Source organism: Oncorhynchus mykiss, chromosome 19 (genome assembly GCF_013265735.2).
Source record: "Oncorhynchus mykiss isolate Arlee chromosome 19, USDA_OmykA_1.1, whole genome shotgun sequence".
Classification (NCBI taxonomy): domain Eukaryota; kingdom Metazoa; phylum Chordata; class Actinopteri; order Salmoniformes; family Salmonidae; genus Oncorhynchus; species Oncorhynchus mykiss.
The window spans coordinates 32,315,902-32,339,715 of NC_048583.1; the positions used below are offsets into that span (position 1 = coordinate 32,315,902).

General features: G+C 45.8%; 1 protein-coding gene across 2 annotated transcripts in view; it reads right to left on the reverse strand.

Annotated features, from left to right (window-relative positions):
* The window catches only part of kiaa0586 (KIAA0586 ortholog), a 146,686-nt gene that overhangs the window by 93,405 nt on the left and 29,467 nt on the right, over positions 1–23,814 (reverse strand). For both annotated transcript variants that reach the window (XM_036954656.1, XM_036954655.1), the window contains exons 10-12: positions 4,946–5,165; positions 3,257–3,412; positions 1,657–1,892 (exon numbers count right to left, since the gene is read on the reverse strand). In XM_036954656.1, coding sequence (XP_036810551.1) covers positions 1,657–1,892; positions 3,257–3,412; positions 4,946–5,165 — 612 coding nt within the window. The remainder of the gene's footprint in view (positions 1–1,656; positions 1,893–3,256; positions 3,413–4,945; positions 5,166–23,814) is intronic.

The window sequence follows — 23,814 nt, forward strand, 5'->3', positions numbered from 1 at the left end:
GGTGCACCTCTCTAATGACCAGGCTGTTTAATCAGCTTCTTGATATGCCACACCTGTCAGGGGGATGGATTATCTTGGCGAAGGAGAAATGCTCACTAACAGGGATGTAAACAAACTTGTGCAAAAATAAAAACATGGGACCAACACTTCACATGTTGCGTTTATATTTTTGTATATACTTCAAATAACCTCTCTCTTTTATATGAGGAAGTGATTTGACAATTTCTTGGCTTGTTTGAAAGGCAGTAAACAAACAAACAAACACAACCAAACGAGACATCTCCTGAGATTTACAACGTTGATTAATCAATGGTCTCTCCATGCTTTCACAAAAGTTCTCCCTGTTCAGTTCTCCAGAAACAAAATGGCAGGATGGCCTACTGGATACTAATGTTGGCAAGGAAGGGAAACAAAAAAATCAGTCAAGAATGAAAGAAATGACATTCATTGGTGTGCCATTACCTTACCATTAATAAATAAGGCACCATTTCCCTGGGTAAAACCTCCAGGGTCCTCACCGTCTCTCAAGCAGACTCACTGAGAAGAAGGATAGGAGAGGGGAGCACTGAGATGTCCCTACATGCCAAACATCTGCTACGTTACAGATTCTCACTGCTCATCACAACATTACATGTCTATCTATGCAAGGTGCAGTTAGCGCATTAACCAAAAGGTTGCTAGTTCGAATCCCCGAGCAGACAGGGTGAGAAATCTGTGGATCTGCCCCTTGAGCAAGGCATTTAACCCTAATTGCTCCAGGATCGCTGTCAATAATGGCTGATTCCATTTCACACCTCACACAGGTTACCTTGCACTTGCAGTGAAACAGGACAAATATAAGCGTCCCCAGTTTCCAGTCAGTCACTTCAGAGTCCACATCTCACATAGAATTTATTGGGTCGAGCTGAGAGGCTGAGAGCTGGCAGGGCAGCAGTCGTCTTTGTCCCAAATGGCACCCTAATCCCTATGTAGTGCACTATTGACCAGGGGCCATGGGGAATAGGGCGTCATTTGGGACGCATCCCGTCCTCTCCTCCCCACTGACAACTGCCTGTCATAGGGATTGTTCCATTTGGCTTAGACCTCCGCAGCCTCCAGTGTGCTCTCAACAGGAGATACACAGCTCTCAACAACGGAGCTCAGCGCAGGCAATCACTGCCCTGAATTCTCCCAATTTGCCCTCCGCACATTCCCCACTTGACAACAACAACCCAAAATGCTGCGAGGACATTTATTATAGTCAGAAAGTTTCTCCAGGGATAGATTTGCTTGAATGACCATGTTGGGGGACTGTTGGACTTGTTCTCCATCTTTAACATCTCTACCCTCACATCGGTGGTGATACATACTGGTGGTGGAGAGGAGTCACCTCAAACATTTAAATTGCTTAGAGTTCAAGAAAGGTTCTATTAAGGAAATTATCTGTTTATGTCCGTTAAAGCTCGACTCTTTAGTTGCCACATTCATGTTTTTGACTGATAAATTAACGTTAGGATATATACCCATTGATGCCTCATGAGCTTAGTTCAACTGTCGTGCCCCATCAGAACATGAACTTGTGTTACTCCAATGTTTGGAAACAACATTGGCGTAACATTCAGGCTAATTTTAGCCCCAAGCTGCAGGGGAGACCGGAGCTGACCACCTGTGTGTTACCTGTTGCAGGAGAGTGCCTCTAACTGGGAGTGCAGGGTCTCTCCGTCCTTAGCCCTCAGCATGGCCTCCACATTTTCCTCCAGGTTCTTCTTGTGTCGTTGGACCTGCCGGAGGACCCTCTCAGCATCCTCAAACATGGAGGGGCATGGCCGGCTCTGCTGCAGCAGGGTGGGGGTGGGCCTGGCGGGAGGCAGGGGGAGGACTGGAGGGAGCACTACGGCCACCTCTTCCCGAGACTGTTGGTGGGAGGGTGGGGGGACCTTTAGATGACACATGCACAGTTCACCACAGAGACATATATTTAGAAAGAAAGATCTCGATTTCAATGGATATCTCGATTACCTCCGGTTCCACACATTTCAACATTTTGTCGGCTGGGCTTAGCTATTTAGGTCAAAACCATTCAGAAGCATAAGAGGAGTACAATAAAAGAAGAATCCATTACACTCCAGTTTGATTCTGGCTTTAATAACTGTCACTATCGGGCGACAGGCAGCGGTGAGAGAGAATGCTAGCCAGGCTCTTGCATCTGCTGCATCCACTACCAATAGCAATAGTTACTCCAAAATCACCTTTTTCCTGTGCTGATGAAAGAGACAGAGAGAGATAGGGACCCGTTCTGTTCCCTCTCTTTTTTCTCCCCACCCATCACAAGGCATTCCTTTCAGGCAGATCTGATACAGCTGGAGACCTTGGATGTTTCTTTCATCCTCCCCTCATCTTGTTCTCGTCTCGTATATATATTACATGAATCTGTGTGCCTGGCTGCCCCGCGTGGCTGCGTGGGGAGGAACAGACGACAGCCTTCCATCGTTCGCTAGCCGAGGGTCGTTTGTTTCAGCCTCGTGCTTCCCCGTCGCTTTCGCAAATAGTGCAAAATCAAGACCACTTACACGGTTATCAGACACCATTTCCCAACTTTTGTGTATAAGCGGGTTATTTGTCTCGCTCGTTTCTGTGGGAAAGGCATTTTCACAGCAACAGTGGACTGCAGTAAAGGGGGGAGATTCGTCCTTGCTTTTCACATCTGCGCTGCTGACAGCAATTCAGTCATTCGGTCTGAAATGTGGCAACTGAAATAGTCTGGTGAGGTACAGCATGGAAAGAAGAAATTCCTTAGTTGCCAAGTCAATCCCAGAACCTGTAGAGAACAGGCATTGTGACAACACCAGACTGACCAAACTTAATCAGAATGCATGTCAATGAGTCACATCCAATAGAGTATTCACCCAACACACCAATAGGCTAGCACAGGACCAACCAACCAATGCGACAACTGTCATCATTACTCTTTCTCTCTGTAGAAAAAGCCAGAGTGGTTGAATAATAGGCTTGGGGAAATCTCTTTCTGCTCCAGCCATTGTGCATTCTCCTTTGGTCCATGTGTAAAACAGAGATAACCACACCACTGATTTAAAATGGACACAGCTGAAAATGCAGGGATACAAGTGTGGTATTGTGTCTGTCCGCTGCTTTGGCGGTGGCTTGGTATGGATGGATGGCAACACAGACCGTACTACACAGAATGTAGGGAGGAAAACCTCCCTACCTCGTGAGGCTGGCACTGCAGAGGCAGGCAGGGGTTGCTATGGGAACCTACCATGGAGACGCAGGGAGGAGGGTGGTGGTGCATGGTGGCGGGAGAGGGGATAGTGAGCTGCTTGCTGCTGCTGCTGCTTGCGGTGTTGCTGGTCTTGGCTGATGCCGTCTCTCTGACAGTCTCTCTGCACTCTGCAGCAGGAAAAGCCTTGTGAGCCTGGATGAGAAGGACAGAGGAACGCAACACAGGGTGTCTGAGTACCACCCGACTGACACAAAGCGGCGTTGGCTGGACATGTTTCTCTGACTCAAAGTCATACTGGAGGATCTGATCTCGTTGTAAGAGGCCACACTTGATCATTTGTGGGACACAGAAATGCTGTACTCATACATTTTCATCATGACCAAGCATTCACAAATGTCCTACACCAGCAGAACGGGCGACCATTAAATGATCGTGCCTGCCACTAAACCCCACGATAAAAGAACTACTGCATTAAAACCTGGTGTGACAATGACAGGCATTCCATTTAATCCAGACACACAGCGAAGGGACCTGGGTGTTACTGCCTATTCTGAGGGCAGAGAGAGAGAGAGAGAGAGAGAGAGAAAGACACAGAGAGAGAGAGAGACAGAGAGAGAGAGAGAGAGAGAGAAAAACGTGCTTCCTTCCTATTCTTGCAGCCCACAGACAGACCTACAGACCAACAGGCGGACCGACTGACAGAGACAGAGAGACAGACAGGCAGGCAGACAGACAGCGGCAGGCCAAATAGCATTCACACCCTGCATCCTCAATTATATGCTAATGTATAATTTGCCGTGTGCTACATTATTCTAAGCTGATGGAATTTTTCAGCAGCGGCAGAGGCGTGCTCGGAAACTCAATGCCTGGTTGGCGCGGCGACGGGATCAGAGTGTAATAGACGGGAACAGGCGTCGGGCGGCTGTGGCAGGGCGTTCGTTGGGTAAGGATGAAGAAGTGTTGTAATTTATTAAGGGGAGAGGAGAGGGAGAGGAGAGGGAGAGGGTAGAAACAATAGAACACTGCTGTCTTGGTCATTGAAATACCAGACACACTCGTGTCTTGGCTTGATTTCATCAGTGGTAAAGGCACCAATTAGATTAGCAAAATCCCAAAGCTGAACACAGACGAGAGGATGATATTGGCCCACTTAGGGAAACAGGAAACGTCCTGACGGCTCTGTGTGTGTGTGTGTGTGTGTGTGTGTGTGTGTGTGTGTGTGTGTGTGTGTGTGTGTGTGTGTGTGTGTGTGTGTGTTGTCGGGGTGCCTCCTGTCGTTCAGAGCAATAAATGGGTACAGGGATAATCTCATTCTCCAGTCTGAATGTCTCCAATATGCCAATAATAGATTTAGGAGGAACTGAGCAGCACCAGCAATAACAGCTTATAGACTTGGTGCATTAGAATACAAAAGGAAAGTTAATGGAAAAGGCCACACAGAACTGGTGTAATGGGAAAGTCATTGTGAGGGCCGACAGCAGTTGACAGTTTTTCTCTTGACCTTGATTATCTTCTAGGGGAAAAGAAAACTGTTTGACAATAGTTTGGAGTTCCTCAAGGCTCTGTTCTCTGACCTCTTTTGTTCTCATTATATTGCTACCAGTAGAGGTTATTCAAGAAGGCTTAAAAAAGTGCAGGGAAAATCTCTATATACAGTATTATTGATAAGATAGACAGTTGATATTTCTTGACAGTTTATAGTTCCTCTCAGTCAGTCCATCTCACCTGCAGCAGGGTCTGCATCTCAGTTTTGAGGCGTCCCAGTTCCTGAAGTGTATCATTGGCTCGTTTCACGGCTGAGCTGGGTTGCTCAGGAACCCCAAAGGATGATGGGAGGCCTGGCTGGTGACCTCCTCCTCCTCTACCTTGGTGATTTGCGTCGCTGTGCTTCGCTAATGCTGCAATGACCAGCTCTCTAACCCCCTCTTGCTGGTGTTGGCCTTCCCTGTAAGGAAATAAAGTGTGGGCGTTAGATGAAGAATGCTTCTATTGTTCATTTTCTTGTCAGATGACACAAATTCCATCTTTGCAGGCAAAACTGTCTGCAATGCCAATGCTGTGACATCATTACAACTTTGCAATGATGGTATTACAAAATCAGAATGTGCCCGCTGAACTTGGTCAGCTCATCCATTAGGAAAGTAGGAGAGGAGAGCCAGCCTTCCGTCTGGCCTGGAGAAGTGTTTGCCCTTCAGGGAAGAGGGCCAGAGTGGTGGCACAGCACCAATAACATGACTCACACATAGAATGGCTTCCAAGCAGACTACGTAATGCTGTTGCTAGATCGCCAAAGACTTAAATTGCATTAAGTGGCTGAGTCGAGTGAGTCCTGCTTTGGATGGAGGGGAAAGCCCATAGGGTCATTCAGAGGCCAATGAGGCCGGCTGTCTTGTTATATTGCCATATTTGGTTGAGACTCTAGCCCGCTACAATATCCAATAGTAACAGCCTGTTATTAGTGTATGAAAAAAAAACACATGAACTGTCCGTCCTTTTCCTGTACAGTGAGCCTCATTATTTACATTTCAGTTTCATTTGAGTGATAATTGGCATACAATCAAATCCGTCTAATATTGGATCTGAGAGCTGTGTTTACACTGGCAGGGATGGAGCCGATAATGAGTGGACTCCGAAGATCTGAGCGAGGGGGTTCATGGAGGTACAACCAAGGCCTCTCTGACTCTGTGCGTGTGCTTCAAATGAACTGTTTTTATAGTGTAGGGTTGACAATTCATCGTGTGTTACTGACTGTGAACTCAATGGCTCCAATACTGCTGGGTCTGTCCACTTTTTTGAGAAATTAATCACACACACACACAGACAGTTTCCACTTCACTTCATCACAGTAACATATTTGAAATGATACAAAAGCAACTTCATCCACAGTAGACAGACTGTTATAATCGTCCCTGTCGGGTTCTACAGGCAGGAACAGAACCACCTACTGTGAATTGCCAAAACTGTCACACAAAAGTACCGCCATTGAAATCAAAACGATCCTCTAGATTCTTTTGTCTTGTCATGTCGCAAAAAAAAATGGAAAAAAGTATTCCTTAATTTCTATGGTTTCACAGCAGGCGATGGAGACTTTCTTGACGTTTTTCTGCATAGCCGCGGGAAGTAGTTAGATTTGTTTTTTTTGCCCGCGCTGCAGACGGATATAGCTGTACGTTAATACAGGACAAGTAAAGGCCCTGTGCACTACTTTTGTGAAAAATAAAATAATGTACAAAACAAAAAGAATGGAGAGAGAGAACACTGAGGCCTACACATTTTAATGTAGTGTATCCCACATTGGGAAGGAGGAAACGAGAGAAGATGCGAGAGAGGCTAGCTGACATGTATGGCTCCCCCTGAGTCGTGCTCACAATGCAAAGGTCACCATTGAGAGGCAGAGGCAGTGCCAATCCTCTGGGCAGGGTGCGTGTGTGTACTTATTTACAGTTCCCTCCTGAATTATTGGCAACCTAGGTAAATATGGAAAAAAAATGGCTGTTGAAAAATGTCATTGATGTTTATCAGCTTGATTTTACAATCAAAATATCATATGAATCTAACCTTGAATTTAGTTTTTTTTTTATCTACAAAAAACAAAAAGTCAATAAATATTTGTTTTATTCTAAAACATGCGTGTCACAATTATTGAAATTCTTATTAACAAAATCGAATTGATTAAGATTTTTCTTTTTAAAGTTAATCTGAGTCCTTGGGAACTCTTAAGTGGTCATCCATGGCTTCTTGTTTCTCTGGGGTATAAATATGAGGTGATACCCAGGCCAAACTCCCTTAGTCATCCATCAACATGGGATAGGCCAGAGAACACACAAATGAAATGAGACAAAAGGTTGTTGACCTTTAGAAATCAGGCAGTGGCTATAGAAAGATAGCTACACTCCGGAAAATACCCATATCCACTATTAGGTCAATAATTAAGAAATATAAAACAACTAGAGCTGTGATGAACCTGCCTGAAAGAGGAGGCAGGTGTATTTTGCCCCCACGCACAGTAAGAAGGATGGTTCAAGTCACATTAAAATGGTGTTTTCCCAACTCATCAAACATAGGAGACGACTCAGAGTTGTTATCTTGGCAAAGGGAGGGGCTCACAAAGTACTAAATATTTATTTGAACAATTTAAACTAAATTAAAGTTTAGACTCATATCATATTTTGAGTGTAAGATCAAGCTGATAAACGCTGGCATTTTTTCACAGATTTTTTTTGTTCATATTTACTTCGGGTGCCAATAATTCAGGAGGCAACCATATGTAACAGAACGGAGGGCTGCCGTGTGGGTAGCAATCATCCTGTCAACTTTTGGAGCAGAAAGGGGCTCTGCACCACGCGTCTCTGCAGCACACGTCTAGCAACCCTGGAATCTTCACAGTAATGCCTTATACAATACCCAGGCCACTGGCCCTACACTCGCAACTTCATTCTGTAGGGAGGGGAAGATTTTTTTTTGACACAACTCAAAGAATCTTGCAGATTAGGAATGTTCTGACTCAAACTGACAAAGGACAGGATTTACTCTGGATGCGTAGCAGTGACAGGTATTGTGTACTTGACATTCCACTCCGTTCCAGGAGATTGTAATCCTAGCGTCCAGGCTAAAACAGAGAAGTATTGCTAGGACGGCAGCATCTCTACTCAGTATACTAAGTCCTCTATGGCGGTAGAACCATGCAAGTCAGATCCGCTGTGTGGGGTTTACAAAAACAAGTAATAATGTATTCCATTTTTTTTAGTGCTGGGCGGGAATATGATACACATTGACATTTATGTAAGCAACTGAGGAAAATGTATGCATAAATGATACGAGGTAAACTTCAAAGGGAAGGAGAATCTAACAACCTCTGACCATTATCAGACTTTTAGATCCATGGACTAACATGGAACATGGTGTAAATGTCAATCTTCACAGTGGCAACCCGTCATTCAGGGGAGGTGGGGGAGAGCCCCACGTGTTTAGCTAAAAAAATAAAAATACATGTTTTGCATGTTATTTTGGCATTAATACTTGTCACATATCAGTTTGCAAACAAAAAATCTAATAATCATTGAGTTAATAAAGCCAAATACAAACATGGTATTTTTTTGCTTTCTTGAGGAAGGCAGCTCCAAAATGCAGGTGTTTCAGCCTAGCTCAGTGCTTTCTGTGATGGTGGGGCAGCCAGTGGAAAAATACGGAGCGTAGGGGTTGGTAATGTTCTCTAGTTGTGCCGTGATTGGCTCATTGTTCTGTCACTCATGGGGACACTACGTCACCATAAAATCTACAGGGAGAGTTCGAAAATTCAAGCCCCTTGGGTGCTGCCATAGAGTTATATTAGAAGTGCCCATCCAAGAAGGCTCAAGGTCATTGAGCACATATAAAATGAAGTCAAAACACGTTATATCTACCGTAGCTTTGATTGGACTGATCATGTCAACATCATACATTCAGAATCTTAGCTAGCAAGCTAGACAAGAAGTCAACATCATGAATCACATCGACAATCTACAGTCATCCTTTTCCATCCTTGTCATATGATGAGAAATTATAGATAAAACATCAGTTGTCATTTGTACTTTGGACATAAACATAATACAACAATCGCAAATTCAATAATGAGTGGTTTGGAAGGAATCAGTGGCTAACTGCAAGTGTTGCAAAGCAATCACTAGCCTGCTATTTAGTGGAGTGGGTGTATGGTCCAAGTATGGGTTTTAAGGGCCTCTTTTACAAGCTTAAAAGGATAAACATTCATATGCCATGGGCCAGAAAAGGTTGAATACATTGGCCATGCTGTCAATCCAGCATGACTTCTGCTGCGTTCAAAACAACTGGAAACTCGGAACTGGGAAATCTCAGACATCAGTGAGTTCAAGACAACTGGGAACTCGGGGAAAAAAAACGAGCTCCTACTGGGAAAATACGTTTTGAATGGTCATCCAACTCAGAATTCCAAGTCGGGAACTCGGGCCTCTTTCTAGAGCTCCGACATGAAGATCATTGATGTCATGATCGACCTTGTTTCTTTCCGAGTTCCCAGTTGTCTTGAAAGCACCATCAATCCAGAAAATGCCAGACTTTGATGACAAAAGACAAAATTTGCCCACAAGGACCGCCGCACAACCTTCCTTTTCAAATGAGTACAGCACAACAAGATGTATTGTATGCTGCTTCATAAAATGATGTAATATGCCAGAGAAATATGTATAGGGTAGCTAAGAAAGTAATACTAAGTGTATGTTGTGTAGTAAGCTGTTAGTAGCCCATGTGTCTCACCCTGATTATGTGGTCCCTTTCCCCCTCAAAACTTAGCCTACTGTTCTGACTTGGTGGTGCACATGTAGCCCATAGCCTGTTTTAGAGAAATGTAATCATTGAATAATGTAAGAGCATTCATTGTCTGCGTATATGCCACATGTATTTATCCTATGGCTCTGACTTGGTGTACAGGGAGAATACTGTAAGAACGGCCCACACAACCCAATCAAGCTGCACTGCTTCTTAACACAGCGCGCATCCACCCGGAAGCCAGCCACACCAATGTGTCGGAGGAAACACCGTGCACCTGGCGTCCTGGTTAGCGTGCACTGCGCCCGGCCCGCCACAGGAGTCGCTAGTGCACGACGAGACAAGGATATCCCTACCGGCCAAACTCTCCCCAACCCGAACGAAGCTAGGCCAAGTCTCTGGTGGCACAGCTAGCACTGCGATGCAGTGCCTTAGACCACTGCGCCACCCGGGAGGCCAATAAGAACATTTTTACATGCTAAATTCACCACTGCAATCACACAATGATGTGTCTGTTCTGCCCTCAGTTCTGCCCTCTGAGGGAGACCGAGACAGAAAGAAGTAGCAGCATTGGTTCCTTCATTTCCCTTTCGGGGGCGTTCTGTTCTCTTCCAATAAATAAACATTAAGGCAGAATGTCATGCTGTGTGTCTGGTAGCGCTGATGTATCCCACTCAGTAAGATGTTTTCAATCAGCCTTAAGACGCCTCAAAATGAGCTAATCCATTTGAAGAGCGAGAGAGTGGCTTGTTGATGCCAGCCTTTTTGATCTTGCTCAAATTGATTAGGGTGGAGATACAGGGACTCTGAGACAAAACGTCCTGTTAGAGGTCACCATATGCAAATGTCTACTCTCTCCCTCTCCCCTTCCATGGGAAATGTGTTCAAATAGAACAGATTGTTCAACTCACTCCGGCAACGTCTGAAATGGCACCCTGAAACGGTTAGTGCACTACTTTTGAATAGGGTGTTATTCCAGACACCACTTTTTCCCACAAGCTGTTGACAGGTGTGCGTGCAGCCATGCAGATGTGCCTGTGTGTAAAACCTGATCAGAAAATCATTATGGAGGTAAAGAAATGATGCCACGTTGACAGGAAATCTATATGTTTGATCATGTTTTTTTGGGGGGAGGGGGAAGTCGATATGAGAACAAGATCTATATTACATGTCTGTCTTGTTATACAACACATCATGTTGGGTTGAAGCTAGAGGTCTTGGTCAGTCCTTCGCCACGTCTCAGTGATTTTTATACTAACGGATCTACTTGATTATTGTCGGCAGCTTCTGAAATTTCACCTCATGGTCATACATGGTCTTTCTCTCTGGTAACGAGGTAAGACTGTTCTGTATTGTACTGAGCACAGCCCGTTTCTCTAGCCAGCCCTTCTCTCCTGCAGAGGCAGGCAAACACACACACACACACACATACACACACACACACACACACACACACTTAAAGTGGAATCTGGTGGACAAAAGAGGGGAAGATACCTTCAACTAAAAGGGCTGAAAAAGATTGGGTTGTTGATGGAGGACCGTGCCAGATCTGAAGGAGAGACTTCCCACTGCTTTCCCTTCCTCTGAAAAAGGTAGAACGAGGACTCGTCGCCATGGGGACAGTTTCAAATGTCTCTCTCTTTGTGAGTGCAAAGGAGAGGTGTCGAGACAATTCATATCCCATCCGTAAGCCAGATAGAGTATTTATAGATGGAACTATGACACGTGTAGAGTGGGTGTGAGGCGAGGGGGATGTCTTTGACAAACCAGTGACTTCAAAAAATGATGAATGAACCACAGAGGAAAAAGCTGAAATGATTCAAAACAAAATATAATACATCCGGTAGGTTAGCTCTTAAAACATCTGTCTTTGTGAGTTCGACATCTGATCCTCCACCGCCCCCCGCCCCCTTGAACATTGGGATTCTTTTGGCCACTTCCTAAAACCATCCTCATCCTGCCTTCAACATGCGGTCATTACTCCCACCACCACCAGAATAGCTGCTATTATCTTATCAATATCAGAGGCATATCAGGGAGCCTGGTGGTGGTGGTCTCACCCTCCACCCTCTCTGCTCTGGTGTTTTCACGTGCGTCTTTTCCTGTTGCTGCACCATCCTCCATCCAGCACAGTCATATCCCCATTCCTCTACCATGGCTGCCACAGCACCAGCACTCCCCAAACGCCCCCCAATCTCATTGAGACGTTATCATCAAGCAGCACACGTTTGAATTCCAGCCCCTCTATGTCCAAATCAATCAAATCTACCAGATGTGACCTCATCTCCGTAGTTTGCGTTGATCACCTGATGCCCCGGCAGCTATTCTAGGAATAGCTGCCACTCCTCCGGCCCAATGTAGTTCCCTCTAGGGTGGTGTCATTGGTGTAACTCAGACTGTTGAGCCTGACTGTTTGCAGTGGCCAATGCCTTTGTAGTCAAAACCACCCAACATCTGTTTCATTTTTACACAAAAAGGCCTGGGTTTAGTTTACCCAATTTGTGCTGTGATATCTGGAGCCTGGACTATGAATAACATACTTTGATCACACAAACATTCATCAAACACATTTTATTCAACCCCAGAGCTCTGGGCAACTGATTCCCCGATTCCTGGCTACTATGGGACCTAGGGCTGACCGGTATACCGTATTCTACAATATACCGGTTTGGGTTTTTACTTGACCTTCTATAAGGGAATTTGTTAAAAGTGATACGCAACTCCGGGAGTGTAGTATACGTTTATATAAATCAAATCAAATTTGATTTGTCACATTCGCCGAATACAACAGGTGTAACCTTACAGTGAAATGCTTACTTAGAAGCCCTTAACCAACGATGCAGTTTTAAGAAAATACCCCCCAAAAATAAAAAGTTTAAAAAGTAAGATAAGAAAAACAAATAACAAAGTGCAGCAGTAAATAACTACAGCTGGGCTATATACAGGTGGTACCGGTACAGAGTCAATGTGGAGACTATATACAGGTGGTACCGGTACAGAGTCAATGTGGAGACTATATACAGGTGGTACCGGTACAGAGTCAATGTGGAGACTATATACAGGTGGTACCGGTACAGAGTCAATGTGGAGACTATATACAGGTGGTACCGGTACAGAGTCAATGTGGAGACTATATACAGGTGGTACCGATACAGAGTCAATGTGGAGACTATATACAGGGGGTACCGGTACAGAGTCAATGTGGAGACTATATACAGGTGGTACCGATACAGAGTCAATGTGGAGACTATATACAGGTGGTACCGGTACAGAGTCAATGTGGAGACTATATACAGGTGGTACCGGTACAGAGTCAATGTGGAGACTATATACAGGGGGTACCGGTACAGAGTCAATGTGGAGACTATATACAGGTGGTACCGGTACAGAGTCAATGTGGAGACTATATACAGGTGGTACCGGTACAGAGTCAATGTGGAGACTATATACAGGGGGTACCGATACAGAGTCAATGTGGAGACTATATACAGGGGGTACCGGTACAGAGTCAATGTGGAGGCTATATACAGGGGGTACCGGTACAGAGTCAATGTGGAGACTATATACAGGGGGTACCGGTACCGAGTCAATGTGGAGGCTATATACAGGTGGTACCGGTACAGAGTCAATGTGGAGACTATATACAGGGGGTACCGGTACAGAGTCAATGTGGAGACTATATACAGGTGGTACCGGTACCGAGTCAATGTGGAGACTATATACAGGTGGTACCGGTACAGAGTCAACGTGGAGACTATATACAGGGGGTACCGGTACAGAGTCAATGTGGAGACTATATACAGGGGGTACCGGTAGAGAGTCAATGTGGAGACTATATACAGGTGGTACCGGTACCGAGTCAATGTGGAGACTATATACAGGGGGTACCGGTACAGAGTCAATGTGGAGACTATATACAGGTGGTACCGGTACAGAGTCAATGTGGAGACTATATACAGGTGGTACCGGTACAGAGTCAATGTGGAGACTATATACAGGTGGTACCGGTACAGAGTCAATGTGGAGACTATATACAGGTGGTACCGGTACCGAGTCAGTGTGGAGACTATATACAGGTGGTACCGGTACAGAGTCAATGTGGAGACTATATACAGGTGGTACCGGTACAGAGTCAATGTGGAGACTATATACAGGTGGTACCGGTACAGAGTCAATGTGGAGGCTATATACAGGTGGTACCGGTACAGAGTCAATGTGGAGACTATATACAGGTGGTACCGGTACCGAGTCAATGTGGAGACTATATACAGGTGGTACCGGTACAGAGTCAATGTGGAGACTATATACAGGTGGTACCGGTACCGAGTCAATGTGGAGACTATATACAGGTGGTACCGGTACCGAGTCAATGTGGAGACTATATACAGGGGGTACCGGTACCGAGTCAATGTGGAGGCTATATACAGGGGGTACCGGTACAGAGTCAATGTGGAGACTATATACAGGTGGTACCGGTACAGAGTCAATGTGGAGACTATATACAGGTGGTACCGGTACAGAGTCAATGTGGAGACTATATACAGGGGGTAGCGGTACAGAGTCAATGTGGAGACTATATACAGGGGGTACCGGTACCGAGTCAATGTGGAGACTATATACAGGTGGTACCGGTACAGAGTCAATGTGGAGACTATATACAGGTGGTACCGGTACAGAGTCAATGTGGAGACTATATACAGGTGGTACCGGTACAGAGTCAATGTGGAGACTATATACAGGGGGTACCGGTACAGAGTCAATGTGGAGACTATATACAGGTGGTACCGGTACAGAGTCAATGTGGAGACTATATACAGGTGGTACCGATACAGAGTCAATGTGGAGACTATATACAGGGGGTACCGGTAGAGAGTCAATGTGGAGACTATATACAGGTGGTACCGGTACAGAGTCAATGTGGAGACTATATACAGGGGGTACCGGTACAGAGTCAATGTGGAGACTATATACAGGGGGTACCGGTAGAGAGTCAATGTGGAGACTATATACAGGTGGTACCGGTACAGAGTCAACGTGGAGACTATATACAGGGGGTACCGGTACAGAGTCAATGTGGAGACTATATACAGGGGGTACCGATACAGAGTCAATGTGGAGACTATATACAGGGGGTACCGGTACAGAGTCAATGTGGAGACTATATACAGGGGGTACCGGTACAGAGTCAATGTGGAGACTATATACAGGGGGTACCGGTACAAAGTCAATGTGGAGACTATATACAGGGGGTACCGGTACAGAGTCAATGTGCGGGGGCACCGGTGTCGAGGTATTTGAGATAATTATTTAGTCTATGACTAGGGTGGCTGGAGTCTAACAATTTTTAGGGCCTTCCTCTGACACCGCCTGGTATAGAGGTCCTGGATTGCAGGAAGCTTGGCCCCAGTGATGTACTGGGCCGTACGCACTACCCTCTGTAGTGCCTAGCAGTTGCCATACCAGGCAGTGATGCAACCAGGATGCTCTTAATGGTGCAGCTGTAAATCTTTTGAGGATCTGAGGACCCATGCCAAATCTTTTCAGTTTCCTGAGGGAGAATAGGTTTTGTCGTGCCCTCTTCACAACTGTCTTGGTGTGCTTGGACAATGTTAGTTTGTTGTTGATGTGGACGCCAAGGAACTTGAAGCTCTCAACCTGCTCCACTACAGCCCCGTCAATGAGAATGGGGGCGTGCTCAGTCCTCTTTTTCCTGTAGTCCACAATCATCTCCTGCATCTTGAGTTTACTCCGTTTGATACTCTAGTCCTCTTTCTCCCTCTCCTGCTGCATGCACTCAAGGAGCGAGCAGTTGCTCGACCGCGGAGTCACGAGCACTTTCTTGCATAAGATGTTGGTGAAAACTATTCTGCTTTCCACAAGCCCATTCATTCACACTCAGGTGGTGTAGCCTGATGCCGACCCAGCTTTGTAGTCAGAACCATTCAACGTTTCCGCTTTATATGACATCAAAAGCCTGGATTTGGTTTAGCCAATTATTTTCAGTGGAGTCTGAACTGAAAGTACCATACTTTGACCACACACAAGTTCAACCACATTTCATTCAACCCCAGAGCTCTGGGCAAAGTGAAATTGGATATCATGAATGGTTATAGTCATTTCTTTCCATGCACTGATAAAAGTAGGGGTTGCTGAGAAGCCCCTTCTCAATGTAATTTAAAAGCAATTTCCCTGAATATGTCAGTGATGTGTTGGACCTTCAGGGTCCTGAACAAGAGGCAGAATTGACTGAATTTTCATGATAATGATGAAAAGGGAGGAAGTAAAATCAATGTTTTTATCAAGGTGGTCAAGGTCACTGTATGAATTAATGATGCTCAACATAGCAACTGTATCCCAGGGGAACAACGCAGCATGTGGGATCTCTCGTCTGCTGTCTCATTCTGAGGAGACACGCACGCACACACTAACAACCACAGAAACCCTGTTGGATCGGTGCAGCCATCATAATTCTGCTATTTTTCTCAGTAATTCATGACAAAAACAGTGTTGAACAGTAGTCATCCATTAATCTAGTGAGATGACACAAACACATTTCAAAGCACAAAACATGTATCTTGCCTGGTGGTTTTATATATACACTGAACAAAAATATAAAACGCAACAATTTCAAAAATTTTACTGAGTTACAGTTCACATAAGGAAATCAGTCAATTGAAATAAATTAATTAGGTTCTAATATATGGATTTCACATGACTGGGCAGGGGAGCAGCCATGGGTGGGCAGTCAGGCCCAGCCAATCAGAATGAGTTTTTCCCCATAAAAAGGCTTTTTTACAGATGGAAATACTCCTCAGTTTGATCAGCTATCCGGTTATATGGTCTCAGACGATCCCGCAGGTGAAGAAGCCGGATGTGGGGGTCCTGGACTGGCGTGGTTACACGTGGTCTGCAGTTGTGAGGCCGGTTGGGCATACTGCCAAATTCTCTAAAACGACATTGGAGGCGGTTTATGGTAGAGAAATGAACATTAAATTCTCTGGCGACCACTCTGGTAGCCATTCCTGCAGTCAGCATGCCAATTGCACGCTCCCTCAAAACTGCAGCATTGTGCTGTGTGACCAAACTGCACATTTTAGTGTGTCCTTTTATTGTCCCCAGCACAAGGTGCACCTGTGTAATGATCATGCTGTTTAACACCTGCCAGATGGATGGATTATCTTGGCAAAGGAGAAATGCACACTAACAGGGATGTAAACAGATGTGTGCACACAATTTGAGAGAAATAAGCTTGTTGTGCTTGTGGAACAATTCTTGGATCTTTGATTTCAGCTCATGAAACATGGGAAGAACACTTCACATGTTGTGGTAATATTTTCGTACAACGTAGAATCAAGCTTGATTTTGAGAGAGAGAGAGAGAGAGAAGCTGTGGGGTGGGTCAAAGGAGAGAGAAAGACTCAGAACAAAAAGGTATATGGATGCATTAGTATTCTACTCACTACTGTGTTCTGGCCACACAGCCCTCCCCTCATCCTAGCCCAGCGCTCAGCAGCTCACAGCACACACAACCCACCCACACACACACGCTTGTTATTAAAGCGCATCCGTCCGTCAGTCCCCCCAGTAGACGCATTCCTCATTCATATTTATCTGTGTTAATATATAGCTCAAGCATTTTTTATGACTGTATAGGTCCTTTTTATATAACAAATGGGGGCATGCGGACAGATGGATGCTGGCCATACATATTTATGTTTGTCTTGGAGTGTTTTTCGGGGGCGTATTTATTCTGGTGGCTGGCAGGCAGGCTGCTACTTAATCATAGAAAATGTGGATTTAGTTAGGCTCTCCCAAGGCAGAAAGTCCCAACTAAGCATTATGCTGTGCTGCTGGATAAAGAGGCTGGAATTATGCAGCGGACATAACAGGCTCCTACTTCCTCCTAAATATAAACACATCATAATGGGGCTTCTTATCGCATGCCGCATCTCGGAATTTGAACCCATTCCATCCGTCCACATTGTGCTGCTGGGTCCTTGGGCTACTAACAGACTATCAACCCCCGTCCCTCCCTCTCCAAGTCCTCTGTCCCCAATTCAATGTACGAATATTGTAAATGAATACTCCTCGGTAACAGTGAAGAGTATGTTTTCGCACTACACATAAAGCCATGTGCGTATTACCACAACCAAGGAGGGTGTGCAAGGCCATTGTGTCTCATCTAACTAACTGCAATAATATGGCGCAGAGAGTTAGCTAGACAAAAGGACAATGGTGTATTTGCAATTCCAACTGCCTAAAATAGTTCAATACATTAACCCTTAACATACAGAATTGCAAAATGTCTAACTGGTAAGATCCTAACAGCTTCCAGATCTGCCCATGGTAAGGGGCGCCGTAGCCATGTGTTTTGGCTATGAACAGAACAGTACAAGCTGATTTAATAGCTGCAGATCGGTTTAATGGGGCAAGCAGGCATGGAGGGACAGCCTAATATAGTGAGTGAGAGGCCTGCCTGCTTGTCAAAGGACCCGCTGTATTTAACAGGCTGTCTGGGAATGGGACTGTGACTGGCCGGGTATGGCAGGCAGAGTTATACTACACATTACAGGGAGTGGAACTGAACACGGGCCTGAGTACTGCAGAGCCAGAGGCGCTCTTAAATACATCATATCTACTGCAGATTGAAAAAAAAACACACTCCTCAATGAATGTCTTCACGCCACAGTGAGTCTCTCTGTCTTCACAGCCCTGTGCCCTGGCCTGCACTGCCAGGCTGGTAAAATACACCCACCCATCTATCCAAAAGCATTGGTCCTATCATCAAGTGCTGTGGTGATTCATTCAGTGGACGTGAACCTTAAGGGACGAAAAGGTCTGTTTTTGCCACCTCCTCCCGATTCCATTTCCTGTCCGTCTATCCCTCCCATCAGTCCCCTCCTTGTTTTTCTCCACCTCAACATGTCCTCCTCTCTCCTGCATTTCAATTTCCTCTCCTCCCCTCTCAGAAAGACAAACGCTCACTTGTAAGAGGCATCTCCTAGTCCTCCCCATCACCGAGAGGATGCACCAGTGGCAGAGGCAGCAGCATATTAGCATACCTCAAAGGCGAGGCCAGGGAGCCATTACCTAGCAACAGAGCTGGCTGTGATTGGCTGAGGAGACATTAACTGCCAAGTGGGTTTGGGGCAAACTGGGACCAAGCGGCTAAATGAGTAAGCGGGGGGCTATTTCTGCCCGTGTCATCTCTGCTCGTCACATCAAAATGACATTGGCTGGCTGCTCCTCCCCCCCGCGCAGAGAACAGAGCAGAGACGGAGAGAACAGAGCAGAGACGGAGAGAAGCAGTGCAGAGGACACCAGAGCAGTCCTCCCATTGACTGACTGAGGCTGAAGGCGTAGCAGACCGGAACGAGCCGCAGCAGTAGAACCAGCGGCAACCAGACAACCATCTATCCTTCTGTTCTTTCTTTCTCTTGTGACCCAGCCACCATGGCTACAAACTAAGGTATTATATGATCCTCCACAGCTGCTTTCTGAGCCATAACGTCTCATTTCTTCCACAACCTCACCCGTCATCATAACACACCTAATAGAAAGTCGTGCCTGAGTCCTCTCTCCGCTTGGGTAACCCAAGAGGCTGTTAACCAAACAAACCCAACAGACCGGCCCTGTTCAGGCCATGTTTGGCGGACTGCTCCCGTCTCCCCTGCAACATTGGGCCAGAATTAGCCTGAACCACAGCTCTGTTAACATGACTGGTAGAACGGACAGAACTGGGCACACACACACGGTCAGACAGTAGGCAGTAGTGCTGTAAGATAGCCACTATTTACTTTTGGAACTGACCATCAGTATTCTACAGTGGTTTCCAAAGAGACACGGCAGTATGATGGACAAGTCAGTTTGGAGAGAACACAGCAGGTATACCACAGACGCTCTTATACCAGAGGCTTGAAACTTGGAAATGTCTGTTGCCTAGAAATACCAGAGACTAAAGTGCATCCACTGTCTTCAGGTAAAAAGAGCGCAGGCTGTGGGGGGTGAGCAGTGGTCCAGAGAGGGGTGAGAGGAGAGGGGGGGGGGGGGGGGGGGGGGGGGGGGGGGGGGGGGGGGGGGGGGGGTGAACAGAGCTCCATTAATCACACTGGAGGGGGAGGCCGTACAGACGACAGACAGGCAGGGAGGCTGCAGCACACTGGCTGGATGCGTCATGTGGCTGGACAGTGGACGCACTACCGTGGAATGGCCTGTAGGAGTCCTCCTGGCAGTGTACACAAGCAGTTCTGTGTTGGCCACTGTGAGGGAACGTATTCACACTTAGTACACTGGCTGGTAGCATTTTAGAGATGAATGAGCCTCATGAATCTGAAACATAACCTCAGATGAGCAATTACTATTTTACCTCAGGAATTAACTAACCAAGACAAATCTGGTCTGCGTCCCAAATGACACACTGCTCCCTTTATAGTGCACTGCTTCTGACCATGCCCCACAGGCACTATATAGGGAATAGGGTGCTATTTAGGACACAAGCACCAGTTTCCTTGTTGTAAACCAGGAAAGCGCCATGTTCATTTAGCGTCGTTCTGGCTGAGTTTCTGTAATGTCTTTTACACCTGGGCAGCGCTGAAACACATGCATCCTTTCTCAACTGGAGTAGAGAACTGGTCAGGTCAGATGTGCTATGCATTGAGACCTATCCATTCATATGACAAAAATAGGCCTCCCATCGCATAATGGAACACACCTGGCTCCGTTATGTCTTTCAGTTACAGGCTGGAGCAGCACACAAAACTAGTCATTTTTCATAGTCAGAATCCATCACAACACCCCCCCCCCCCTTATAATCAGGTGCTGTAGTAATCAGGTTTTTAAATTAATCCCAAAGATAGCAGAGCTCACAGGATGCAGCAGACTATCATTCAAATTCATTCTGGAGGGAGAAAAGCGCCAATAGAAAAACACAATCCTTTGGAGACAATTGAGGTAAAAAACAAAATTTTAAAAAACAACTCCACGCCATCCAATCAGCATCACCCGATGGCTCCGTCGCCATGGTAACAGGCATCTGGTGGAAGCTGTGCTGTGACTCGGTTAGTGCACAACAGTTCATGACAGAGACGATGTACTATTCCCTTTACCGCAGGTAGCTAGGGGGTTACTGCAGGAAGAAGGGAGGAGGCTAGAGCTACCCTTCGTCTTGATTTATAATGTGAATGTGAAGTAATACCTTAATGCTTTCAATCAGGAAATGGAATTCAATAATGGCATGCTGCTTGAAAAGTAATCCCCCCTTGCAATCAAAATAACTACATGCCATACACAGATGCTATTACTTGGCAGTTAGGTAACTAGTTATATACACCTTACTGCAAAGTATTCCTTGTGATAGATGTCAACTGGCACTTCCATCACTCACAAATGATCATTATGAGTACATAATACAGTTATTCTCCTACATCATGTCATACAGCACATCACCATGCATGAAATTACTATTTACAATGTACATATTTCATTTATTAGCAGATCTGTTTTCCAGTACCAAAAAGGTACAGAATCAGATCAGCATATACAGCATGTTGACCTCTAGGGAAAGTTGCAGCTCATTTGTGCGAAACCACCAACCATCAAATTTCAATAATATGTAGCTAGCGGAGCGAAAGGGGAAAGGAGTGGAGCTCAGGCAGCAACCCGATGCCGCTGACTGCTGCAAAACAGAACAGGCTACTGTCTTTATTAGCTGGACAGGGAAGGTATGGCTCTTTGTCTCTCATATAAAAGAACGTGTGTTTTTGGCACTGAGGGGGCAGCCCAGGCCATCCAAGACTCGACTGCTGCTTGAACACATAGCCATCTCTCTGAATACGTCATGTACCAGTCGGCTCCAAACTGTGCTAAGAGCCCAATGCTGTTACCCCCACAGCAGCCAGCCCCAAATTACACCATTTTGCAAGACACATTTCTATGTAGTGTATTACATAAAGAAATAAGGTCTGAATGTGAAACGGCTACTTTCTTTGATAAGTATTAACAGCGTATTTCTAGACTGAATTCAATGGAAAGTAGCGCTATTTATTAGTTCATGCCAGAAACCCAACAGGGATCATTGAAACTTTCATTTTCAAAGACTTTTGTCAGCTGTGTGAGGAAGTGCGAGAGGAAGTCTGCCACGTCTGCAGTTTGACAGTAGATAGACACGACAGGCAGCTAGCTATAGCACCTCAATTAGCATCAGCCATCGCAGCCTCATTCACACAACAGATGTTTGGAGAGAGAGAGGGAACGACCCACACTTGACCCAGGTGACGAGATGATGAAGGGAGTCGGAGGGAGGTGACTGCAGCTGTACTACAGCACACCAAACACACAGACATTGTGTGGGGTCTCATAGCCTATTGGCTCTGATAGAGCTGGAAAGTGTCAATAGAATCTGGCAACACTGTCCACAGATCCCCATCCCCCACAGTGTGTAGAAATACTGATCACACTGGAAATGAAGGTGATGTCGACCCTGGCTGGCTGTAGTGGGTTGGAAGTATAATGTAGGAATAATGTCATGTAATCTCCAATTCATTTTCTCTGTGTGATGTTTTGGAAACACCACACCGACACTTTCTATGACATGCTGTTTGTTTGGGCTAGGGAAAGGAGTCTCACACTGTTATAATTTACAAGACAAAACCAGTGAACTGGACAGAGCTGAATGAAAGGTGGTCAGTCAGTGTTTATTGCGCTGGGGGTTGTTGTTCCCCTCAGAACCCCCCTCCCCCCCCCCCCCCCCCCCCCCCCCCCCCCCCCCTACAAGGAGTCGTCCTCCATTGATAATTCACAGCAAACGGTTAAAGGGAAAGATCAGGAGAGTGTCAGAGTAAACTCCTCAGAGAGAGGATTCCAAATGTCAACAGAGAGCCGTTGAGGCCTGGCCTTAGATATGGAAATTCTGCCATGCCTGAGAGGACACAAGGCTGTTAGCTTCCTCTCATCAGCGGTTGTTGCCAATGGAAAACAATTGAATAGTGTGGTGACGTGACGGCCTACAGACCTACTTGATGTAAAAACTAGGCCACGGCTACATCCTAGTTATCGCTTGTTGCAGTTATATGTTAAATGACTTGAAACACATGACTCAGACAAAGGAGATGATACGGAGGGCCGAGCACACCCCCATTCACACCGACGGGGCTGTAGTGGAGCGGTTTGAGAGCTTCAAGTTCCTCAGTGTCCACATCACTAAAGACCCATCATGGTCCGAACACACAAACACAGTTGTGAAGAGGGCACGACAATTCCTTTTCCCCCTCAGGAGGCTGAAAAGATTTGGCATGGGTCCCCAGATTCTCAAAAAGTTTGACAGCTGCACCATTGAGAGCATCTTGACTGGTTTCATCACCGCTTGGTATGGCAACTGCTTGGCATTCGACTGTGAGGCTCTACATATGGTAGTGCGTATACGGCCCAGTACATCACTGGGGCTGAGCTCCCTGCCATCCTGGACTTCTATACCAGGCGGTGTCAGAAGAAGTCCCTAAAAATGTTCAAAGACTCCAGCCACCCAAGTCATAGACTGTTCCCTCTGCACAGCAAGCGGTACTGGAGTACCAAGTCCGGACCAAAAGGCACCTGAACAGCTTCTACCTCCAAGCCATGAGACTGCTGAACAGTTAATCAAATGGCCACCCTGACTATTTGCATTGACCCCTCATTTTTGTTGTTTCTCTCTTTCACAGGCTCTATATACACTCACTGGACTCTAGCCACACACTCACACATACTACACTGACACTCCAACACACACTATCCCGATTGCCTAGTGAATTGCACCCCAACATGTGCATGCAGTATTACCTCAATTACATTGACACGGTACATGCCAGATACCCAACAGGGAACTAGTTACCTATTAGCCTTGCTAATGTTATTTTATTGTGTAAGTATTTCCTTATTTATTGTGCTTATTTATGAACTCTGCATTGTTGGGAAAGTGCTCGCAAGTAAGCATTTCATGGTAAAGTCTACACCTGTTGTATTTGGTGCATGTGACAGATAACATTTGATTTGAGTGTCTTTCATTCCCAATGACAGAGTAAAGTTATCTTAACCAAGGGAATGCTGTGCTCTTCATGTTAACTATTTTCATTATGTGGTTGTTATCACAATGTTAGACCAGTCAAGGCCCGAGACAAAGGATGCCCTGACACACAGTCGACTGACTCCCCCGGAGCATGTGCTATCTGACACACAGGCGACTGATTCCCCGGAGCATGTTCTATCTGACACACAGGCGAATGCCTCCCCCGGAGCATGTGCTGTCTGATATACACAGGCGACTGACTCTACCCTGGAGCA